Source organism: Miniopterus natalensis, chromosome 3, assembly GCF_054644295.1.
Source record: "Miniopterus natalensis isolate mMinNat1 chromosome 3, mMinNat1.hap1, whole genome shotgun sequence".
NCBI lineage: Eukaryota > Metazoa > Chordata > Mammalia > Chiroptera > Miniopteridae > Miniopterus > Miniopterus natalensis.
In genome coordinates, this window is record NC_142083.1 from 42,755,833 (window position 1) to 42,777,733 (window position 21,901).

General features: G+C 35.3%; 1 protein-coding gene across 1 annotated transcript in view; it reads left to right on the forward strand.

Moving 5' to 3' along the window:
* The window catches only part of XRCC4 (X-ray repair cross complementing 4), a 182,413-nt gene that overhangs the window by 14,701 nt on the left and 145,811 nt on the right, over window positions 1-21,901 (forward strand). Inside the window, exons 2-3 of the mRNA XM_016210335.2 lie at window positions 1,335-1,483; window positions 9,515-9,690. Of these exons, the coding sequence (XP_016065821.2) occupies window positions 1,345-1,483; window positions 9,515-9,690 (315 nt within the window). The 5' untranslated portion in view covers window positions 1,335-1,344. The remainder of the gene's footprint in view (window positions 1-1,334; window positions 1,484-9,514; window positions 9,691-21,901) is intronic.

The window sequence follows — 21,901 nt, forward strand, 5'->3', positions numbered from 1 at the left end:
GAGATCTGTGGTAAGCTAGCTTTGTTTTGTGAAGAGCTGACAAAGGGAGTTGTTTTTATTTTTCTGTTCATTGGCAATTGAGAAAAATATGATGCTTCGTTTATGAGAACAATAGTTTTAAATTGAAAAAGGAAATTAAAACTTCTGATGTAAAAATTTGCTCTTATTAAAACTTAATCAGTTGTCAATGAAATGCCAATTAATAATTTACTTCTGGATTTTTGTAGCATGTTATATGTATTGGTCATAAAAATTTGAAGCAAATTTACATTCTTCCTCTCAAATAAAAGATTAAAGAATACTATTCTTTTAGCTCTTTTAGGATCATCTATGAGAGATTCATGTTATGTGATTAAAGAATAATTCTCTCTAGTGTTCTATCTTTGAAGTTTGTGCTTTGTTCCTGGTTTGGCTTTTTATTTTGTTTATTCTTTGCTTACTTGTAATTTTTAGGGCATTTCTTTAGTTTTGGTATTTGCTTCTTCAGCTTATTCATCTTTTGATGAAGTGCACATGGTTGAATGATATTCTAGTATTAGAAAAATGTAATTATTTTCTTTGAACTAAATAATGTGTGTCATATCATAGTCTAGTAAGTTTGAGGTCAGTCTGGGCAAGGTTCTAGAGTGAATTACCAGAAGAATGGTTTTTGAATTTATAGAAAACACTAATCATTAGAAATGAGAATGGATCACTAAGAAAAAGTCTCAGTCTTAATTTATTCCCCCTTTTTAAAAATAGTATTGCTAGACTGGTGGAGTAGGTAGGTTTTCCAGAGGGCTCTCAAATACTGAATCCTTGTGACTTAAATGGAGATAGCAGCAGTATACATACTGAGTAATGATTGATGTCCATGAGAGGCTTGTTTCCAGTGGCAAGCCACAGAAGTCTATACTTGAGTTGGTCCTGATAACATTTTACATAAATGATTTTAATACTTAGGAGGGAGGTTTATCAAATTTTTAAATGGCAGGGTCAGGAAGAGATTGTTAGTGTGTTGGATCACAGTAACAGAATCAATATTCAGTGTAACCTTGACATCCCACATCTAAAATATAAAATTGCACCCCCCTACAAAAACAAAGAAACGATATTAAACCTTGTATATATATTCAGTCACATGACTGATGACAAAGGAAACACAGCAGTGCAGTTGGGAAAGGATAGTCTTTAATAAATGGTATTGGATCTATTAGATATCCATGTGTTCCTGTCTCAGTGGAATGAGTGAGTCACTGAGCCTGGTGCTACAGCTGAGAAACCGATACAGAAAACATCACTGTTTGATAGTCATCATTTTTTGCAAAAATATTAATTTTACTCTCCTATAATAGGTGACCAGAAATGGAGAAAAAAATAAGCAGAATCTGTCTTGCTTCTGAACCTGATGTAATTCATTTTCTACAAGTCACTTGGGAGAAAACACTAGGATCTGGTTTTGTTATTACACTTATTGATGGCCAGTCAGCATGGACCGGAACAGGTAATATTAAAAGCATAATTTCAGTAACCTGCCATTTTTCAGTTGTCAGTGATACTTCAAATTAAAGTATATTTTTAAAACAGATATTGGGTAAAATTAGTATGATTGCTTTTACTTGTTATTGATGTCTATATACAGATTTGTAGTGTTTAATGCTATTTTCTTTAATTAGTATTAATAGAAGGATAGAGAAATAAGGATATGCAAATTCTGGTTACCATTTGAGCCTTAGTACTGGGTCTTGGTTGGACTTTTTAAATGACCTCTTTATACAAAACATAAATAGTACTTTTTACATGTATCTTTTATCAAGACCCTAGGGAAATACTGGGGGGCAGGGAAGAGGGGTTGGCTGGGTCAAGGGTTTGTGTTGGCTTGGTGGAGTGGAGTAGTGGTGCTTTTCTTTTTATGTTATAAACTTATGTTGTTTAAATTATTTTCTTATGAACATGTACCACATTTATAACAAACTAAAACAGAGCTCATAGCCTAAAGCTTTGTCATGTAAGGTTCAAACCTATAAATGGAATTTTGGCACTTCTTTTATGAAATAGGCTCTTGATTATTTTTATCTTTGGTGATAATCGTTTTATTTATTTAATTTTTTCATCACCATTTATCCCCTCTGTGCCCATGATAATCTTTTTAAAAAGGCTACTGGCCCTGAAATAATTTATGGAACATAGCAGGTATAAAGTAAAAAATCTAGCATTAGCCCAGCCAGTGTGGCTCAGAGGTTGAGCATCAAGCTAGGATCCAAGAGATCGTGGTTCAATTACTGGTCAGGGCACCTGCCTGGGTTTTGGGCTCGATCCCCAGGTGGGGCGTGCAGGAGGCAACCGGTCAGTGACTCTCTCTCATCGCTGATGTTTCTGTCTCTCTCCCTCTCCCTTCCTCTCCCTGAAGTCAATAAAGATACATTAAAAAAAAAAAAAATCTAGAATTATGTTTTACTCATATAGCAAAGTTTTAATACTCCTCTAAAATATTTTATCAAAAGACTTAAAAAAACTATTTCTACAGCTATGCAACAGTCATTTCTACAATTTGTAATTTTGAATGATGTTTTAGATAAAGTAATTTTGTAATGTTAATTTATATACTGTTACTATCTTCTATCAACTTTTGAAGTAGTTCTCTAACATTTGATATTATATCATCTTTTAAAATTATATGTTCTGACATTGTTTCTTTCTTGAATGTTAAAAATTCTGTTACACCACAGATTTTTTAATCTACTCATCTACTGATGAACATTTGGGCTACTTCCAAATCTTGGCTATTGTAAATAAGGCTGCAGTGAACATAAGGGTGTATATATTTTTTTTCGAATTAGTGTTTCAGGTTTCTTCGGATATATTCCCAGAAGTGGAATTGGTTGGTCATAAGGCAGTTCCATTTTAAATTTTTTGAAATAACTCCGTACTGCTTTCCACAGAGGCTGCACCAATCTGCATTCCCACCAACAATGCATGAGGGTTACCTTTTCTCCACATCTTTGCCAACACTTGTTTGTTGATTTATAGATAAGTGGATAAATAAAACCTGTGGTATATTTACACAATGGAATACTACTCAGCTGTGAAAAAGAAGTAAATCTTACCTTTTGTGACAGCGTGGATGGACCTGGAGAGTATTATGCTAACTGAAATAAGCCAGTCAGAGAAAGACAAGTATCATATGCTTTCACTGATATGTGGAATCTAATGAACAAAATAAACTAACAAACAGAATAAAAACAGACTCATATATACAGAGAATGGACAGACTGCCATCTGCCAGAGGGGAAGGGGTTGAGGGTTGGGTGAAAAGGTGACAGTATTAAGCAAAAGAGCACAAAAAAACTTTTTAGACACAGACAACAGTATGGTGCTTACCAGAGGGAAGTGGGGTGGGATGGGAGGAGGTAGAAGAGAGTAAAGTGCCAATAAATGGTAGTGAAGGAGACTTCACTTGGGGTGGTGAACACACAATCAGTATACAGATGATGTGTTATAGAACTGTACACCTGAAACCTATATGATTTTGCTAATCAATGTCACCCCAGTAAATTCAATAAATTAAAAAAAAATATTCTGTTACATAAGATAGTCAAACTGAATTTATACTCGGGAGGTGTTTTTTTATCTTTTATGACAGATTGCAAGGAATGTTGATACAAGGATTATTGTAAAAGAAATTTCAAGAGTAATGTTTGCGGTACCTATTATGGTATCTATTTAAACTATAAGTTTTTATGTAAGAGAAATCAGTTGTTGCTTGATTGTTGTAGTGCAGGAGCGGAGGAAAATTTGTCAGGTTAGCTCTGTGTGTGCTGGAGAAGGTGGATCCAGGTGACAGTAGCTCTGCTTTAGGGTTAAGTGAGTACGCAGGGGTGAAGACCATGGCAGTAGGTACATTCCAGTCATCTGGGGGAGAAGATAATTCCAACAGCACAGCCCAGGAGGCAGGTCCTAGGTGAAGTGACTGCCTGTATGTGAGGAATAATGTATTTATAACTTAAATATTTCTAGTTGGCAAATGGCTTATTCTATACAATGAGCAATTTTGGTTAAACAGAGGACCTTGAGCTACTTTAAAAGCCTTAATTATTAAAGGAAAAGATTAAATTTTTATCTGGTCAGTAACCCTCCTTCACCAAGACAAAGAACAATAATTACATGTTTAAAATGTGTTTTGTTGTTATTAAGTATTGGGGAAGAAAAAGAGTAATTTCATTAACACTTAAATCTTAATCTAACCAGAAATTTAAGTTAATTTTACATTTATGAAACTTTTTGTTTATGTCATACAAAATGTGTTGGCAGTTCTTAATACTATTACTAAGACTATTATTTCACTAGACTAGGTCCATTGAGAGCAAGGAACACATCTGATTTGTCAACCACTCTATATAAGTATCTTGACTAGTACTGAAGACATACATGCTTAATGGATATTTTTTGAAAGAAAGAATGAGAGGATGCCTCAAATATATCAACCAGGTTTGGAAAAAAGAAAGGGAACCATTCATTTTTGAGTTAGCAGGTTGTAAAATGGAAAATCCAGTTTCATATTTCTTGTTGGCATTGATACTAAATGCAATATGTTCTACCATTTATTTTCCAGCTAATGGAATTTAGTGTGTCAAAAATGTGGTATCAAACTTCTGTATTATTTGGTGGGTTGGCTTCCTGTACTAAAAAGCTTTCAAACAGAAAATTTAACAGTGCACTGTATATGGTCATTTTCTTTTCAAAGATATCTAATAAAGTTTTAAATCTCACATATGTTTTTTGCTTTCATTATTCATTTCTATTTTCTTGTTTAAATTTCAGGGGCAAAATATGAAACCAAATAATATAACATTGTTTCCATGTTTAGTTAAGGCTTATTACATAAATATAATTTGGTTTGGCACTTTACAGATAGACAACAATATGATTAAGAACATTGAAACAATTAAATAATTGAAACATGAAAATGGATTTCCTTCCTATACCTCATCCTGTTTTTTGTACAGCTTTTTGATTGCTGCAACCTTCAATTTGGATAATTTTTTTCTCTTCATTTGAGTGAAATTAAAAGGATGTGGGGTTCTTTTTAATCTCCCACACACTAAACTCACTGATTTCTTTTTCATTAGCAATGTTTTATCTAATGAATGTTTTGGGGGTCTAATTATCTTGTGGTCTGTCATCACTTCACCATTATAGGGGGTAATATCACAGGGTTAAGTCACAAAGTGGGTAAATGATCGATGACTTTTAGTGACTTTTGTAAGAATTGCAGTCTGCAGTAAGAAACTTAAATCTATCCATCTCTGGAGTAGTTTAAATTTCATTGAAGACTAAATTAAATTTTAGTAATTCTTTTATTATCAAATAATTATACCCACTTATATTTGTCCTACACATTGGTAAGTGGTGACACAGATGGAGATTATGTGGCAGGGCTCAGTGGGAAAAGGACTTTTAGTAAATGAAGTAGTAAAGTGGGGCCACGATGTGAAATCATCAAGAAACCTAATGGGGATGATAAGTCTGTGTGTCTTCTGAGCTCAGGCACAAACTTAACATATGCATAGTGTTTGGTTGTTGTACATAAGGATCCAAAGGAAAGAATCTTCTTTCCTTACTTAACATTTTCACGTACCCACAAACAGTGTTAAAGTGATGCTTTCCTGGCTCCTACCTAACAAAAATTTCTTGTTTTGTGATTGTGTTGGCCTGCTCACTTTTTATAATGTATTATGTGAATCAGCTGTATCCTTGTTGAATTTTATTTTTTCCATGGCTTTTAATCCTGGTCACTGAAGTTTTTGTAGCATTGCATGCTTACAACTGTGCTTCTTCCAGATGTTCTTAACACAACATTCAAAACTGGTAACTAAGTTGTTTTTTTAAGATTGAAGTTCTAAATAGGCAGTCGGAATTTCACATTTGTTCTTATAGGAAATGTTCAAGTAAATTAAAAAACACACACTGGTACCTCTTGATTAAACATTGGCTTTAAAGGGGAAGTTTTTAAAAACTGACAAAAGAGAGGCATGGTTATATGGAACAGACTTACAGCTATCAGAAGTTGGGGGACTGGATGAGAGGTGAAGGGATTAAGCGAGAAAACATATATAGTAATAGCCAGAGGGAAAGTGGGGTGGGGCTAGGTAGAGGTGGACAAAGGGGGCTAAATGGGGACAGAAAGAGACTTTGTTTTGGGCAATGGGCTCATGATGTAGTGTGCAAATAATGTTTTGTTGAGTTGTACACTTGAAAACTATGGGTTTCTGTATGGTTTTGTGAGCCAGTTTCATCCCAATAAATTCAGTTCAAAAAAGAAAGATAATTTTCTTTCATATGGTTTTTCTTCTTAAAAATGAAATATTCCATAACAATAGTAATCAAGATGGCATTCACAGAAGGAGTCACGTAAGAGGGTACCTAAGATGTCAGCCCTTGAATCTAGGCTCCATAGGCTGGTATTTTTGTCTCTCTTTAACTGTTGTATCCCTGGTACATAGTAGATGTACTTGGGATAGTGCCTGGGCACCTAGTGCCTGGCACATAGTAGATGCTCATGGAGCATTTTTAAATAGGTGAATTGAATCAATACATTCTATTAATAAGAATTTCGATAGGTATCTTTTCATTTTAATGAAATTTAGAATACTTTGAACTAAATGCTTTATCAATGAAAATCTATTTTTATTATCTTTTGTGTTTTGTAAGTTTATTTATAGCTGCATTAAAGATGGCTTCTACAGATTTATTTTTTATTTCTCTGTGAAAAAACTGCTTTTCCTATGTATTTACGACTCTTCAGAATTACCCAAATGGAAAATATGAAATTATTCTTCAAATAGCAAGCATTTGTCTTATTTTTAGATTGTTTCAGAAGAGCTAATGGGATATTTAAAAGGTGAATAGATTTGATAGTGATGGTCAGCTTAACTACTCATCTGCTTTAGAGAGAAAAAATATGTGAAAGTATTTTACAAGCTGTAGAATCATACAAGAATATAATATGTTTTCTTGTTTTTAAAGGCTGTATTGAGATTCACTTCAATATCAGACTTATTATCAAAAATTGCTCATGAAATATTTATGGATTCCAAGACTCTCTTCCTCATTGCCTGTCATGTGCCTTCCAGACACTTGATAGCACACAGAGGAACACAGAGGAAAAGCTCTGTTGTATTTTCAGGGATTCTTTAATCAAGATTTTGTTGTTTTCTGTAGTACTTCATACTAATATGTTTTTTAATATCATGGAAGAAAATAGTTTATTCAGTATCCCATATCTCTGCCTCATGTCCAAACAGAACAACCAAAGACATAAATATGAATCCTAGGTTCACTGCTTACTGACTCCATGACCCTAGACTATTACTCAGTCACTCAGCCTTGATTTTTTATCTTGTAAAATGAAAATAATGTCTGTCTTTCAGTGTTATAAGGAATGAAATAAATAAATGTAACTTCTGAATATAAAAGTATAGAACCATATGGATTTTCATCTTTGTGGTATCTTATTTGACACAGAAAACTACTGAATCATTCCAAACAAATGTAGATGAAATCTTGTAATTTGAAAAGAAAACACATACATCACAGCTTTGAATGTAAGAAAGAGAAATCCCTCGGTTCCATGTATGAAGCGGTACCTGAAAACCAGAGTGGTTAATGGGAGCTAAAGCTTGACTATAGGTTCATTGAATATCGGAACCACACATATGTCTAAATGCCTGTGATTGTAGTACTTGAGTGGGGTATGATGTCAAGACTGCAGGCCTCTTAAGGAATTGGAGTTGAGCTTTCCTTACAAAGAACGGAACCTGGAAATGTTATCCTGCTAATGAAATCATCTTAAAAAACCAACCCCGCCCTCCGCCAAACTACACTCTGGTTGGGATGCAGCATAGCCTCAGTCAATAAGGGATACAAGTGAGTAACCCAACAAAAATAAGAACCTGAAGCCTGTGTTATGTTTGGGTGGGAGGGTTAAATTTGAATTCTTTGTCTCATGTGTGAAAACCAAGTTAAGAAATTAACTTTCAGTATTGGCCCAGAACAGTGAAACCTGTAGGGACTCCAAGCAAGGCAGAGCAGCAGCCTTCATTTAATACCACCTCTCCTGCCTGGAGTTCTCGATGCTCTGGCAGTAGGAGAGCCATGCTGAAAAACGGCCGTGAGGAGAGGGAAAACGCGGAACCAGAACGTGGAAGCAGACTGAGGAAATGGAATTAATACTCAGGAACCATGCGTAAAGACTGATCTGAAAGATATTTAAATATGTTTAAACCTTCACTTATTTAGAAGGAGAGTGTTACAAGAACCAGGATAGTATGACAAGGAAACAGGGTATCTAAAATTGAAAGTATATTTATTGAAGTAAATAGCTCTATGGAGGAGTAAAACATTAGTTTTAAAAATACCATGATCTCGCTTATATGTGGAATCTAAAGAGCTTAATAAACTGCAGAACAAAATAGATTCAATGACATGGAAGCATAGATGAGACTGACGAATGTCAGAGGGATGGAGGAGGGCTGGTGGGTGGAGGGGAGAGAGTAAGCAAAGAATTTATATGCATATATGCACAACCCAAGGACATGGACAGTGGTGGGGAGAGGGACTGGGGAGGAGGAAGGGATGGGGTGGAACAGGTCACTTGGGGAGGAAAGGGGACATCTGTAATATTTTAAACAAAAATAAAATTTAAAAAAAATAAATAAAAAATAAAAATACCTAGATGAGAGCTGGAAGCCAGATCTTTAATATAATGTATGCCATAGGGGAGACCCTCTGTAAGTGTCAGCTCCCTTCCCTTTCCTTATCACCTCGCCTTTTCTGTTGCTGGCACATACTGAGATGAGAATGGACTCCACTTTTACTTTAATTTGATGCTGCCCATGTGAGTGAGAAATAAGTAGACTTGACTATTTGCTCTCTTAAATAATAGAGGCAAGGAAGAAAGATGGAGTAAAATACAGTTTATGACGATCAGAGGAGTAGCTTCTCTGGCTGTGACCTAGGAGCAGGTGCATAGGATAGTGGTTTCTGTGGTAACTTAAAATGAATGCATGCCTTTCACCCGAGAAGAGAAGGAATGCAGGGGAGTCTAATACCTTCAGGTAAGATGTGAGACAAAATGCGTTTCTTAAAAATTGTGAGTTCAGTTAAAAGGTATAATTTGAGTTAAAAATGTTTGGTGTGGGGTTTGATTTTACTTTTTGTTTAAATTTCTGTTACCGCCCGGCCAGGTGTGGCTCAGCAGTTGAGCATCGACCTAGGCTCCAGGCGATCGGGGTTCGATTCGCGGTCAGGGCACATGCCTGGGTTGTGGGCTCAATCAATGACTCTCTCATCATTGATGTTTCTATCTCTCTCTCTCCCTCTCCTGTCTTCTCTCTGAAATCAATAAAGATATATTTAAAAAAAATAAAAATAAATTTCTGTTACCTAAGTGATAAATTAGTAGCAACAAGTAATGAACTATGTCCCTACGTTTAGAAATTTATTTTTATTTTAAAACTTTCTATTGTTTCCATAGTTTGTGAATCAATGATTTCCCAAGAAGCTGATGACATGGCGATGGAAAAAGAAAAATATGTTGAAGAACTGAAAAAAGCACTGGTGTCAGGAGCAGGACCAGCAGATGCATACAAGTTTAATTTTTCTAAAGAGTCTTGTCATTTCTCCTTTGAGAAAAAACTGAAAGATGTTTCTGTAAGTAAGATTTTCCAAAATGTGGTAGAATGTCAGAGTACTTATAAGAAATTATTGAAGTATTTAGCATATTATTCCCAGAATACCTCAGAAATAAAAATTTGAAAAGTGCTTGGTTTCCAAGTTGGGAGAATGCTTCGAAGTTACAGTCAATGCTTTACTTAATGAATTATGAAAAATAATTACTGGAAATGTATTTAGTTTTTAATGTTTTAAATATTTTAGAGATAATTACATGAAGGAGCAGTTTTGAAGAGTGAGGTCAGAAGTTTTAGACCATTGAGACAAGGTCTATTGAAACATAAGTTTGGGGAAATACTGATTTTAAGAAAGAATATGTTTACTTTTGAATATTTAGTAAGTATGACATTTTCTACTTATTAGAATATATTTGAAATTATAAAATGATATAATTAAGTATAGTAAGACTTCTAATTAGGAATTAAGATGTTTTATTTATATTATCAAACTTAGAAATATTAAAATAGAAATAATGCAAACCCAAGCTTTCCAAAGCTTACATGCTTTATAGACAAGGATATCTGCTATTGCCCTGCTCAGTTCCTATGCCTCAGATCAAGATGGGTGATTTATTTATCAAAAGTTTCATACTTGCTCTTTGTATTTTTTACCCAAGTTTATTTGATAATTGGAGATTGAATTATTTGCATTTGGCCAGTGGCTTATCAATCAGATATGAGCTGATTAGTAGATGAAAAGGAGGGCCATCTTTATTACATTAAGTTTAAAGACGGTTATTGACAATTTGTGCTAGAACTAAATTGAGTTTAAAAATAACCTCTCTAATTCAGAATGAGCAAAGTGATTCATCAATCAGAGAAACATTTGAAGCCGCAAATTGAATCATTTTTTCAAATGTATATTATCATATAGAGAATAATATAGACAGATTGGCTTCAGTAATTACTTCTATTTAGAAGATACATACTTTTTCTAATTAGCTGCCAGTGTGTGTAAATTTTAATAAGCCACGTCCTTAAAATGATCATTTAAAGTAGGTTAAATAAGAAGGTTTAGACTGGCTACTGAAATTTTGTTATTTATCACAGTGTTCTTTCCTGTACAATTCGATGATGTTATATACTTCAGTACTGCTGATGGTTTCTTCTAATGTTTTGAGGCAGATCATTGTCAAATGGGCAGTAATGCCATTTCCCATTAAACGTTCCCATTTAGTTTGTATGTAATAACTAGCATTATTTCATGCAGCGCACTTCTAGATTTCATGTTTTGTGTATACTGAAGCATAACAAATTCTAAGTTTGTGAGGTGTCTTTGAAATCTGAAAGGCTTTTGGTATCTTTGACATGGTGAAAAGTGGAGTTGGTACATTGGGCATGGATGGAGAACTTGCCAGGCTTGGCCGTACATCTGGTTTTGTTGCTTCTGTGAAGAAAGAACTTGAAGTCCTCATGACTCATGTCTGTTACAATTGGCTTGATGTGTATCAGCATCAGAAATGGTGACAGTGATCCAGAAGGCTATCTGCCTCACCACCTGGACACTAGTCAACATTCTCAGAGCCAAAACCTTTAACCCCTACCTTTTCAGTAGGTTTTCTGCAGAGATGGAAAAAGAGCAAGAGATTCCCAGTAATTGAGAAGTATGTTGGTTTCCTGAGGGCTATGTCTTAAATCACTATACTGCAGTTTAGATAGAGGCCTCCTTATTTATTGATTTATCAACTTGCTTATGAGAAAAAGGCTACTCTCAGACTCTCAGAGACAAGGAGGAGTTTATTCATGGCTTGGCTTCCTTGAAAGGTATTTTTGGATATTTGAATGAGGTAAAACTTTCAGTTTGAGGTGCTGCAGTCAGCCTCATGGATGCAGATGAAAATCACAAGTCCATTTGGCCAAACTGCCTTGGGAATCTTCCAGGGCTTCAGGATGTGTTTCTGCAAATTGAATTTCAGAGTTACAGTATGTCGTAAATTCATCTGCTGGCAAAAATTTGCAGACAATTGGAAACATAGCAGAATACTTTTTAAGGTTAATTGTGCTTTGGTGACCTAAAAGTTTAAATGGAGTTTGTAATCCTTTCCTTGGTGACACAGACATCTGATTATTGCCAAATATGACCTCTTGCACTTAGAAGAAAAGAAAAACATGAATGCAGATTCTCAGAAAGTTGTAGTGAATTCTGATGTTTGTTGACATAAAGTTACTCTCATGGCAAAGTATATTCCATGAGTTCTAAGTATATTTGCTACCAGAGTCATAACTCTGTGAGTCCAGGTTTTTAAGCATTTGTTGCCATAATTCAGTAAGTTTTACATGCCTAATTCTGTGTTGGTGATCACTACACAATATGAGCATTTAGAATATTCAAGTCACACAAGACATTTGAGATTTATATTTGTATCAAATTTTCTTTTTTTAAAAAAGAAAATAGCTACTAATTTTTATATTTAAAAAACCTGATTTTGGGGGAAATACCTGTTTTATCAGAGTGAAAGAATTGTCAATTTCCAAAGCAATGAAAAAAAAATATATATATATTTTATTGATTTTAGAGAGGGAGAGGGAGAGAAAAAGAGAAAGATAGAGAGGATAATCGATGTGAGAGAGACACATTAGTCAGTTGCCTCCGTATGTATGCTGATGGGAGACCTAACCAAAACCCAGGTATGTGCCCTGATGGGGAATCGAACCCATGACCTTCCAGTGCACACTGGCCAGGGCAGCAGTGAAACATTTTAAATGTATAATGCGTATGTTGCTGTTTATATACATTTTGGGAGGTGGGTAGTAGGGGCATAGTTTTCATGAGATAGCTTTTGAGCTCAAAACACCCAAATTTTCATTTATGCTCTGCCTGGCTTTTCTTTATAGATAGCATAGATGCTTTTAGTTTAGCTTAATTCCCATAGGATTAAATGTTGAATGACCTGCTAGACACTATTTTTCCCTGAACAGTACAAACCTTTGGAACCATCATTTGGCAGTAGATTGTGCTGGCTGAAAGCATGCTCTAGTGCCCTCATTTGGAACTCACTATGTCTTCTGTATAAGTACTTCTCACCTACTCTGGAGACTCTGCCTGGTCTTTGTGTCATTGTTTTCCCTCTGCCTTTCACATTTCATACTGATTTTATAGTAGTATATGCTTTGTCATGCAAACAGTACATTTTAATAATGTCTTCCTCTTCCTTTTTTGCTTTCATAACTTGCTCTGTTTCTTCAGAAAAAAATTTCATTCATGAGCTAAAAAAAAAAAAACCTAATTATTTTTTATAAGAATAGCCTTGGGCTCAGCATTTAGCTTACTCACATCTCTGTTTTCTCATCTATAAAATTTCAAAGTGATTTCTTAGATTAATTTTAGGTCATCTAAAATACAGTAGTTTTTTATTTCTAAAAATAACCTTAATGAAGGAAAACCAGGAAGTTCAAAGGAAAATTAAACATGATAAGTAAATACACACACAAACACACACACAATTACAGGTCTCTCTATTAGAATTCTGGTGAAGTCTTTTTGTATTTCCTTTCCCTTTGTCTCCCCTGCCCCCACCATCAGACGCTGGCTTGGGATACAGTTTAGGCTGAAAATTTTATGACTTGAATAGTATGGAGGTTTGTTGTTCTCTGATGTAAAAGTCCAGATTGGCAGTCCTGGATTAATATGATGGCTTTATGATGTTGGAGGCCCAGGCTTCTTTAATCATGTTGCTTTGCCACTTTTAACAGGTAGTTTTTATCTCATGGTCCAGGTGGCTGCTCTAGGCTTCACTGTTATGTTCACCTTTTAGGCAACAGGAACAAGTTAAAGAGAAAATAAATAGTCATGTACCGTTTCTTTTAGGCCATCACCCTAAAATTGCATGTATTACTTTGGTCACATCCCATTGTCCAGAACTAAATCACATGGCCTCACCTAGCTACAGGGCAGTCTGTGAAGGTTGATTTCAGCTGTGTTCTATGCCCAGAAGTTTCCATTACTGTATAAAGAGTGGAAGGTGGATATTGAGGGACAACTAGCAGTCTCTGCATATTAACATTAGGGAAGATTGAAATGTCATTCAGAAAGGTTTACTATAGTTATTATTACAAGGATATTTCCCTAGTATTTTTATTACAAATACATGTTTCAGTCATATTTTAGTTTAAAAAAATGTTCAAACATATAGTGAGGTACAGGCTAACTGTATCTATATGTTGTAACTTTTTTTAAAAGTGGAAAATGCATTCTAATATGTTGTAAGTTTTTTTAAAAGTGGAAAATGCATTCTTAGTTCAAACATGCTCCCTACATTTACTTAACTTACATTTCTCATATGTATAAAAATGAGGTAAAATAAATTAGGCAAAAGCAGCCAAAGTTGTTTTTAAAAACAGCAGTCCAAAATCCTATATTATTGCCATGTGTCCTGTGGTTTAGGGGACTTTAAATTCAAATGGCTATTTCCAGATGCAATATCAGAAATGGAGCATTTGTTATGGTTCTCTGCCAAATACTTTGTCAAAAATAGTAATGACTTTCAGGTTTGTGCGAGTATGCGTTGCAAATGTGTTGTTTGAATGCCTGAAAAAGAAATTGTAGTATTCTTTATTTCTATGATAAAAGTATTTGTATACATCTGCCGTTTTTATATTAAACACTTTATAATTTTCTGACCTTTTTGGAATGTAGGAACTAAATCAGTAATGTAAGTGGTACAGAAGTCCCGCTCAAAGTACATATTTTCTGGTTAAGTCATAGAAGAGACTTGAATTATTGCTTTAAAATTATTTTTTAGTTATACTATTTTGTCTTTGAGAACAGATCTCAAATATTCTGGATAGTCTTGTAATGAAAAAATAATGCTGTTTTAATCTCTTTTTGATAAAAAGTGAATCAGGCATTTTGGTCACTTCCGTATGGTCCTTGTCATTCTTCAAGTATCTTTTATATATACTGTCTTATGGAGAGTGCTGATTTTTATTGGTGTGTGGAAATGCCTTATCCTTCAAGGAGTTTTCACTTCTCCTTTTTTTCCAAACTGTTACTGCCTTTCTTGGTATTCCTGTAGGTTTCCTGTATTTTATAATTCCTTTTAAATTTAGTTGTGTTCAGTTATTATAGCTTCCTAAGGCTTGGGACATTGTAGTTGTCATATATCACTCTTACTGTGCTTAATGAAAATGACCACTATATGCCGTACGTTATGCTACGTACAACCCTGATGATTTCCTGTTATCATCTCAGTATTGTGGATGGAAACTAACTTTTATAGATGAAACTAACACTCAGTGGCATATAACGTTTCCAAAGCCAAATAGCTAGTGAATGGCAGAGCTGGGGTTGAACACAGGTGGTGTGACTTCAAAGCATATGGGGCTAACTGCTATGCTATATATAATGTCTCTTAATTTTGTATGCAGTTAATGTGCTCAAATTTTTATTGAATTGATTTATTAAAGTTCTGTGGCATTCACAATATTTCATTTGTAGGGTTGGGAAGGCCTTGGCTAAGGGAGCAGCAGTAAAAGAAGAGTCCTGGGAGACAAATTGCACATCCACATGCAGTCAGCATACACTGAGCTATATTGGCCAAGTTTGTAAGGCTCTTTGAAGTTTTGTCAGGGTTAGCCTCCTTGTGCTTCAAGAAATAATCCTTAATTCTGGTTACATTGACAAAAGGAACCCATTCTGTACATGGCTATTGTTTAAATGACATCCCAGGATACCCATTTCCTTTGTACATTGTTTCAGAGATCAGCCTTGATCTTATTTTTATTTCTAAGTGCTAAATATTAGGCATTATTAAAATTTCTTTCAAGGAAATGACTTGTTTAATTTTCAGAAATCCTTGAGTAGCAGAAATGTTTTTTAGTGGGTTTGTTTGTCAATTTGGTATGCAATGCTTATGATACAATTTCTATTACATCAGCTGATCTTTTATACTTGATGCCACTTAAATATAGAGATTTCAATAGTTTATCAGTAACAGAATGCTTTTTGATAAAAAGTGATAAAGTTTTTTGCATATCAGGGTTGTATGTAGCATAATGTATGGCACATAGTGGTCATTTTCATTAAGCACAGTAAGAGTGAAATATGACAACTACAGCTCCTTGTAACCCTGTGGAACAGGTATAATTTTTTGTTAGGGTGATTCAGAGATTAAATGGCTTATCAGAATAATAATGGTTTAGGAGAATCAGTTTTGTTTGTTTTTTTTAAACAACCATATACCAAAAATACTTGTATAGTAAATTCTGTTGTACTTATAAAGTGAAAATATAGAAATGTAATATAAAACCATTAAGTTGCTTAATTTTAAAGGTGTTTCCTACTGGGAACCACAGGTTCCCCCAGCTTGATTAAATTGCCCTCTTAGTAGCAGCAGAGGCTGCTGAAGGCGAGCTTCCAGTGTGTCCTGTGGGGCTGGCACTCACCTGCCTTTTGCTTCTTGGCCCTTCTTTTGATCCATGTGCTCATCTGGTATCATTTCCCTTCAGCCTGAAGAAGTGCCTCTGGTATTTCTTACAGTGGAGCATTGTTGGCAATGAATTCTCTTAGTTTTATTTTATCTGAAATTTCCTTTGCTTTGCTTTCAATGTTGAAGAATCTTTTTTTTTTGGCAGGGGGTGGGGGGCTGGGGCAAAGGAATCTGGACTGACATTTTTTTGTTATTTGTTTTAGGAATTTCAGTGTTAATTTTTAAAAATCTTTGTTGTTTCTAATGAGAAGTTAGTGTTCATATAATTTATAATTCTCTCATATGTAATATTTTTTCCTGTCCACTTTTAATATTTTGTCTTTACCTTTGATTTTCAAAAATTTGGCCATGATATGCCTAGGAGTTCAATTTAAAAAGACCTCTTTTGCAAGGGTTTCTGAGGTTCTTCAGTTTGTAAATTTAGGTCTTTCACTAAAATTGGGAAATTCTTGTTCATTATTTCTCAAATATATGAATATATATATTCTCATTCTTTTTCTTTCTTTCTGAGACTTCAGTTAGAGGTTCCTGAGGCTCTTTTCATTTTAAAAATTCTTTTTCTCTTTTCTTCAGATTAAATTATTTATATTGACCTTTCTTCCAGTTTATTATCTTTTTTTCATCTCAATCCAGCTGATTTTTTAAAAAAATTATTAATTTTTAATTTCCAATATTTCCATTTGGCTCTTTATAACTTTTATTTCTCCACTGAGCTGTTCTATCTTTTCATTTATTATGATTATATTTTACTTTAAATCCTTGATTATAGTTATATTAGCTGATTTAAAATCTTTGTTCATTTCAACATCTGGATAAATTATGTCACTTTGCAATGATATATGGGTTATAGCTTTGCTATGTTTTTGTTTTATCATTTTTTGAGAAATTTCAGATTTTATCCTGGACATTGTGAATGATATATTATAGAAAATGGGCTCTGTTAGACTCATTTGAAGAATATTGATTTTTTTGGGTCTGTTTGTTTTTTAAGTCAGTTAACTTGGCTATACCCCAACTTCAAATTCTGTTTCTCATCTGGTGGGTGTTAGCTGAAATATTAGGTCAGTTCTTTTAACCCTAAGAGGGCTTGGAGTTTGACTCTCACGTACTTGGTTTGGGGATTAACAAGATTTGAACCCTTTGTCCATAGAATATAGAGTTTGCAGTCCCTGGTTCTCGCCTTTCCAGCATTCTTCCCCTTTCTCTCACGCTGCTGTTTCCCCCACCCTGTTCTCCAGCTCCCAAGGGGGTAAGACTACCGGTTTCTGTTAAATGCTAGCTGTTCTTTATGGCAGGTATCGGGGTCCTTACTCAGGCTAAAAGCCATAAAAGTGCGAATCTTATTAGTGTAATTCCCTTTTTTTTCAGATTCAGCCTACTTTAATTAACTTCTTTGTATTTTCAGGTCTTTTTAAAAATAATTTGCTTAGAGTTTATAATTGTCATCTTATGTGATCATAGGTTGGTCCTATGGGAGCTCTCTGACCATGGCTAGAAGCAGAGATCCATAGCTTTTGAGCTATACAATCCCTTTTGGTCTCATGACTTTTCTTCTTATTTCAACAAAAGTATGTTTATATTGTTGAGCTTTTTGTTTGTTCAGAAATTGGTGCCTAATTCCTTAAAATCAGGCCTAATTCCTTAAAATCAGGCTTTCTAATGTCCTGGTTTATGCCCTGTCTAATTAAAGTCATGCCTGTATTTGAATAGTAGAAAATTTTCAGGGAAAGTCAGTAGCAGTATTGACACTCAAGAGTTTTATGAAATGAAAGTAAGCAAAGGGCCAGTTAGGCTGAACCTCAGGAAAAAGTATCTAATGGTGAGATTTGTGAGACTAAACAGTCTGGCAGGGGGACTTTCTCTGAACTATTTCAAACTGAATTGGAAAAGTCAGGGGAAAAACAAGTAATAAGCCCAGGTTGTGTGTTGGCAGATGGACAGTTTGTATGATCTCATTGTTATCTTCCCAGTGGCTATTTGACTGTGTGGCCATTAGCAGGAAAGGCCTTCAGGTTTTACATTATTAATATGAGTGTCTGAATTGGATTGACAGGATGAAAGTCTCTAAAAAGTTTATAATTGATCACGAAAATTCTCCTGGAAAGGAAGAAATAGTATGATATTAATTTTTATATATCATAAAATTCCATGATAGCAGGACTTGAGTTGTCTTGTTTATCACTGTATTCCCAAGATTCAGGATTGTGCCTGGACAGTAGAAGACATTCAGTAAGTCTTAGTATTCCTGGTACTTTTATTACACTTTACTAGATGGCAATACACTAGCAAGTGGGTATCAGTTATTGAAAGTGACAGTTAATGTTGATGTTTTCCATTATTTCTCTTACTCTGCTCTGTTTCCCTTTCCCCCTAAGTCCAGAAGCCTGGATTTAAGGTGTTTAAGTGTTCTCTGTAGTTTTGGTCACTTGAAAAACAAAAGGATTCATTGTTTTATAACTGAAATATACTGCAGGCAAATAGAGTATCAAAGTTCCTTGCTAGAAGAAAGAATATTTTTCAGACTGGTTAATGGTACTGATTTGAAGTCAGATAGTTCTAACTTTGAATCTGGCTACGTATTGTACTCGTTTGAAACCTTTGAAAACTTTCCTACCTGCTCTGAACCTCAGTTTTATCCCTTTTAAAAAGTGTGGATAATTAGTACCTATCTCATACAGCAGATGTGAGTGTAAAATGAGGTTAGTGCATAGACGTGTTTAGCAGCATACCAGATGCACACAGTAGGCACTCAGTAAATGATGGCTTCTGTTTATGGCAGTTATTCTATACATTTTAGTCTCTATAGTTTCTTCTTCCTTGCTTTGTAGATAATTTCATATTTTAACACGGGACCAGTTCATTGCCCTGTGACCTGGAACCTTTCTGGCTTAACTTTTGGCCTTCTGTTAAATTGCTTATAACACGAGTAGTTGAATTACCTCAGGTTCGTCCCTTACCGCACCTCCAATTGGTGGGAGCTTCTTGGAGCACTTTTCTTCAGAGTCCTCCGGAGCTGCTTATGGGGCTCACTGGAAGATGTCCAGGATAACATGAATCTGTGAACCAGACTTGACATCACTTACCTGTTCATAGTCTCAGTCTTCAACTGTCAGTAAATAAGAACATAAAATAAGTCCTTAGAGATATGTTTATGTAGCTTCACATTTTAAAAATACTCACTGCGTGCCCACTTTATACAATGCATTGTGTTAAGCACTTCCTTTAGGTCTGTGAGGAGTGGAGGCATGAGTGAATGAAAGGCTTTTCTTGGAAGAGATAGCTTGATTAAGACATTCAGTATAATAATAATAAAGAAATTGTAATGAAGACACAAGAAAAGAATGAAGAAATTGTATCAGATATACTCCAAATGAAGAGATATGCTTTTTAACAGAGTACTTGACAAGCTGTCAATTCCAACCAGCAAAAAAATAGCTTATATATTTTTTTATTTCTTATTTTAAAATATATTTTTATTGACTTCAGAGAGAGGAAGGGAGAGAGAGAAATAAAAACATCTATGATGAGAGTCTGATTGGCTGCCTCCTGCACGCCTCCCACTGGGGATCTAGCCGGCAACCCGGGCATGTGCCCTGACTGGGAATCGAAACCCTGACCTCCTGGCTCATGAGTTGACACTCAGCCACTGAGCCACACTGGCCAGGCTATGATATTTTATTTTTGCAACATTATACAGTTAATAGCCCTATCCAAAACAAGAACTTTATTAAGTCAGAATATTGAAACACAGTATACAGTGTATTTTGTATTTAATTATCAGATCTTATCATTGATATATTTATATGACCATATTCATTTGTATTTTCTAGCAGAGATTTGCATCAGGTCACATAATGGAACCATACATAATAGTTCTTTTTATGTATCGTGACGTGTGAGAGAAGTCTCCTTTCTACATGGTAAATGGAGTTCCCTGACCCAAATCTAAGCTTGGTCTAGCATTAAGGCCTGACCTAGTACTTTCTTTTACTTTCTTTTTGGCTTTTACAGATAGCAATAACCAGGGAATTATATATTTAACCTTTTTGTTATTAGTTTACATTTCCTAATGTACCAAATGAACCAACTCCCCAGGAGTTGCATCCTCTCTAAATTTTATTGGTAACTTTTACCTTTACTAGTAACTAACCGCAGCATAGCAGCTGCTCCATACCACGGGTGACCATGTGTCTATCCAAGAATCAAAGATTCCTTGTCCCTTGAACTTTCATTATTTCTGTTCTCAAACCACATGTTTCTGTGAGCCAGGGTTGTTCTGGCAAATCCCACCAATTAAATGAGGATCTTGGACTGAATTACAACATAGGGGTTGGGGGTGGGCGTTCCCCACACACCAACAAACAATTCTCTAACACCAGCAAGGTGTCTAAGAATTCAACTCAATTCTGACACTGTCTACCCAGAGATAGCATCAGATTTCATAGGTTAAGCATTCAGTGCTACAGGAGTCCACCTCCCACTCTCCCCAACACACACACACTTCAGGCGCCAGCCACAAGTCCAGGCTCTTACCTGTGCTTCTTACCAACTGGCTGTAGATCCAAGTGCCAACCACCCGCTCCAATTCATAATGCCAATGGAAAGTTCAGGTTGTTACCTGTACTGATGACCGACTGGCTATAATCAGAGATTTCTTCAACCCCCTCCTTGGATTGATTAATTTGCTGGAATGGCTCACAGAACTCTAAGAAAAGTTACTTAGAGATTTATTATTAAAGGGTACAAATCAGAGCTCGATGAAGAGATACGTAGGACGCGGTCTTGAGCAGGAGCTTTTTGTCCTCTGTGGAGCTTGGGGCCCGGAAAGATGGCACATGGAAGTGTTCTGGTTCCTCACTGTGGAAGCTCTCCGAAAAAAGGACCAGTGAGCTGTCCTGGTTTTTTTATGGGGGCCTCATTACATAGTTGTGATTGACTAAGTCAGCGATTTTCACCCAGTGTGCCACAGTGCATTGCTGTGCTGCAAGAATTTTTAAAACATGCAATTCCTAACTACTTAGTTAGGGACATTGACCTCTTTTCCCTTGATTGTCATATAAAAAAATGGCAACAGCCAACACAATGGTCCTCCGATGTGAATGAATCAAAATTATAACTTTTTTTGTCAGATCGGAAAAAAATACATTTTTTGGTGTGCTGCAGAATTTTAGTAATTCATTTATGTGCCATGATGTGGAAAAGTTGACAGTCACTGGGCTGAGACATGGCCCTTGGCTATTGACCTCAAATTTCTGTTCTTTTTCCTCCTTGGAAATCTGGGGTGGGAGTGAAAGTTCAGAACCTCTAATCATGTGGTTGATTGTCCTGGCAAACTGTCTCCACCCTTGGGTCAGGTCTGAAAGTCACCTAAGTTAACTTAACAAAATACACTTTTATCACTCTTAACACTTAACAAATCCTAAGGGTTTGGGGAGCTGTGAGCCAAGAACTATGGAAGAAGACGGAATATCTTATGAACCACAACATCGCACATTGTGTTCTGCTGTCCACACTTTATGTTGGGCTCTTGTTCTCTTCCTAGTTAACCAGCTTTAGTGTGTATTCTTCAAACGATTGCACTGTGTTGAAGTATGCTGCATTATCCTACTACTGGTCCACAGTATTTTTGTTTTTTATTTTTGAGGTATAGGAAGTATATGTAATGGATATGTCAGTACATGTTAGTCTTTGTTACATGTTATGCTTTAATAGTAGCATAATGATTAAAGGCATCTTTAAAGCAAAATGAATAATTCATTCAAC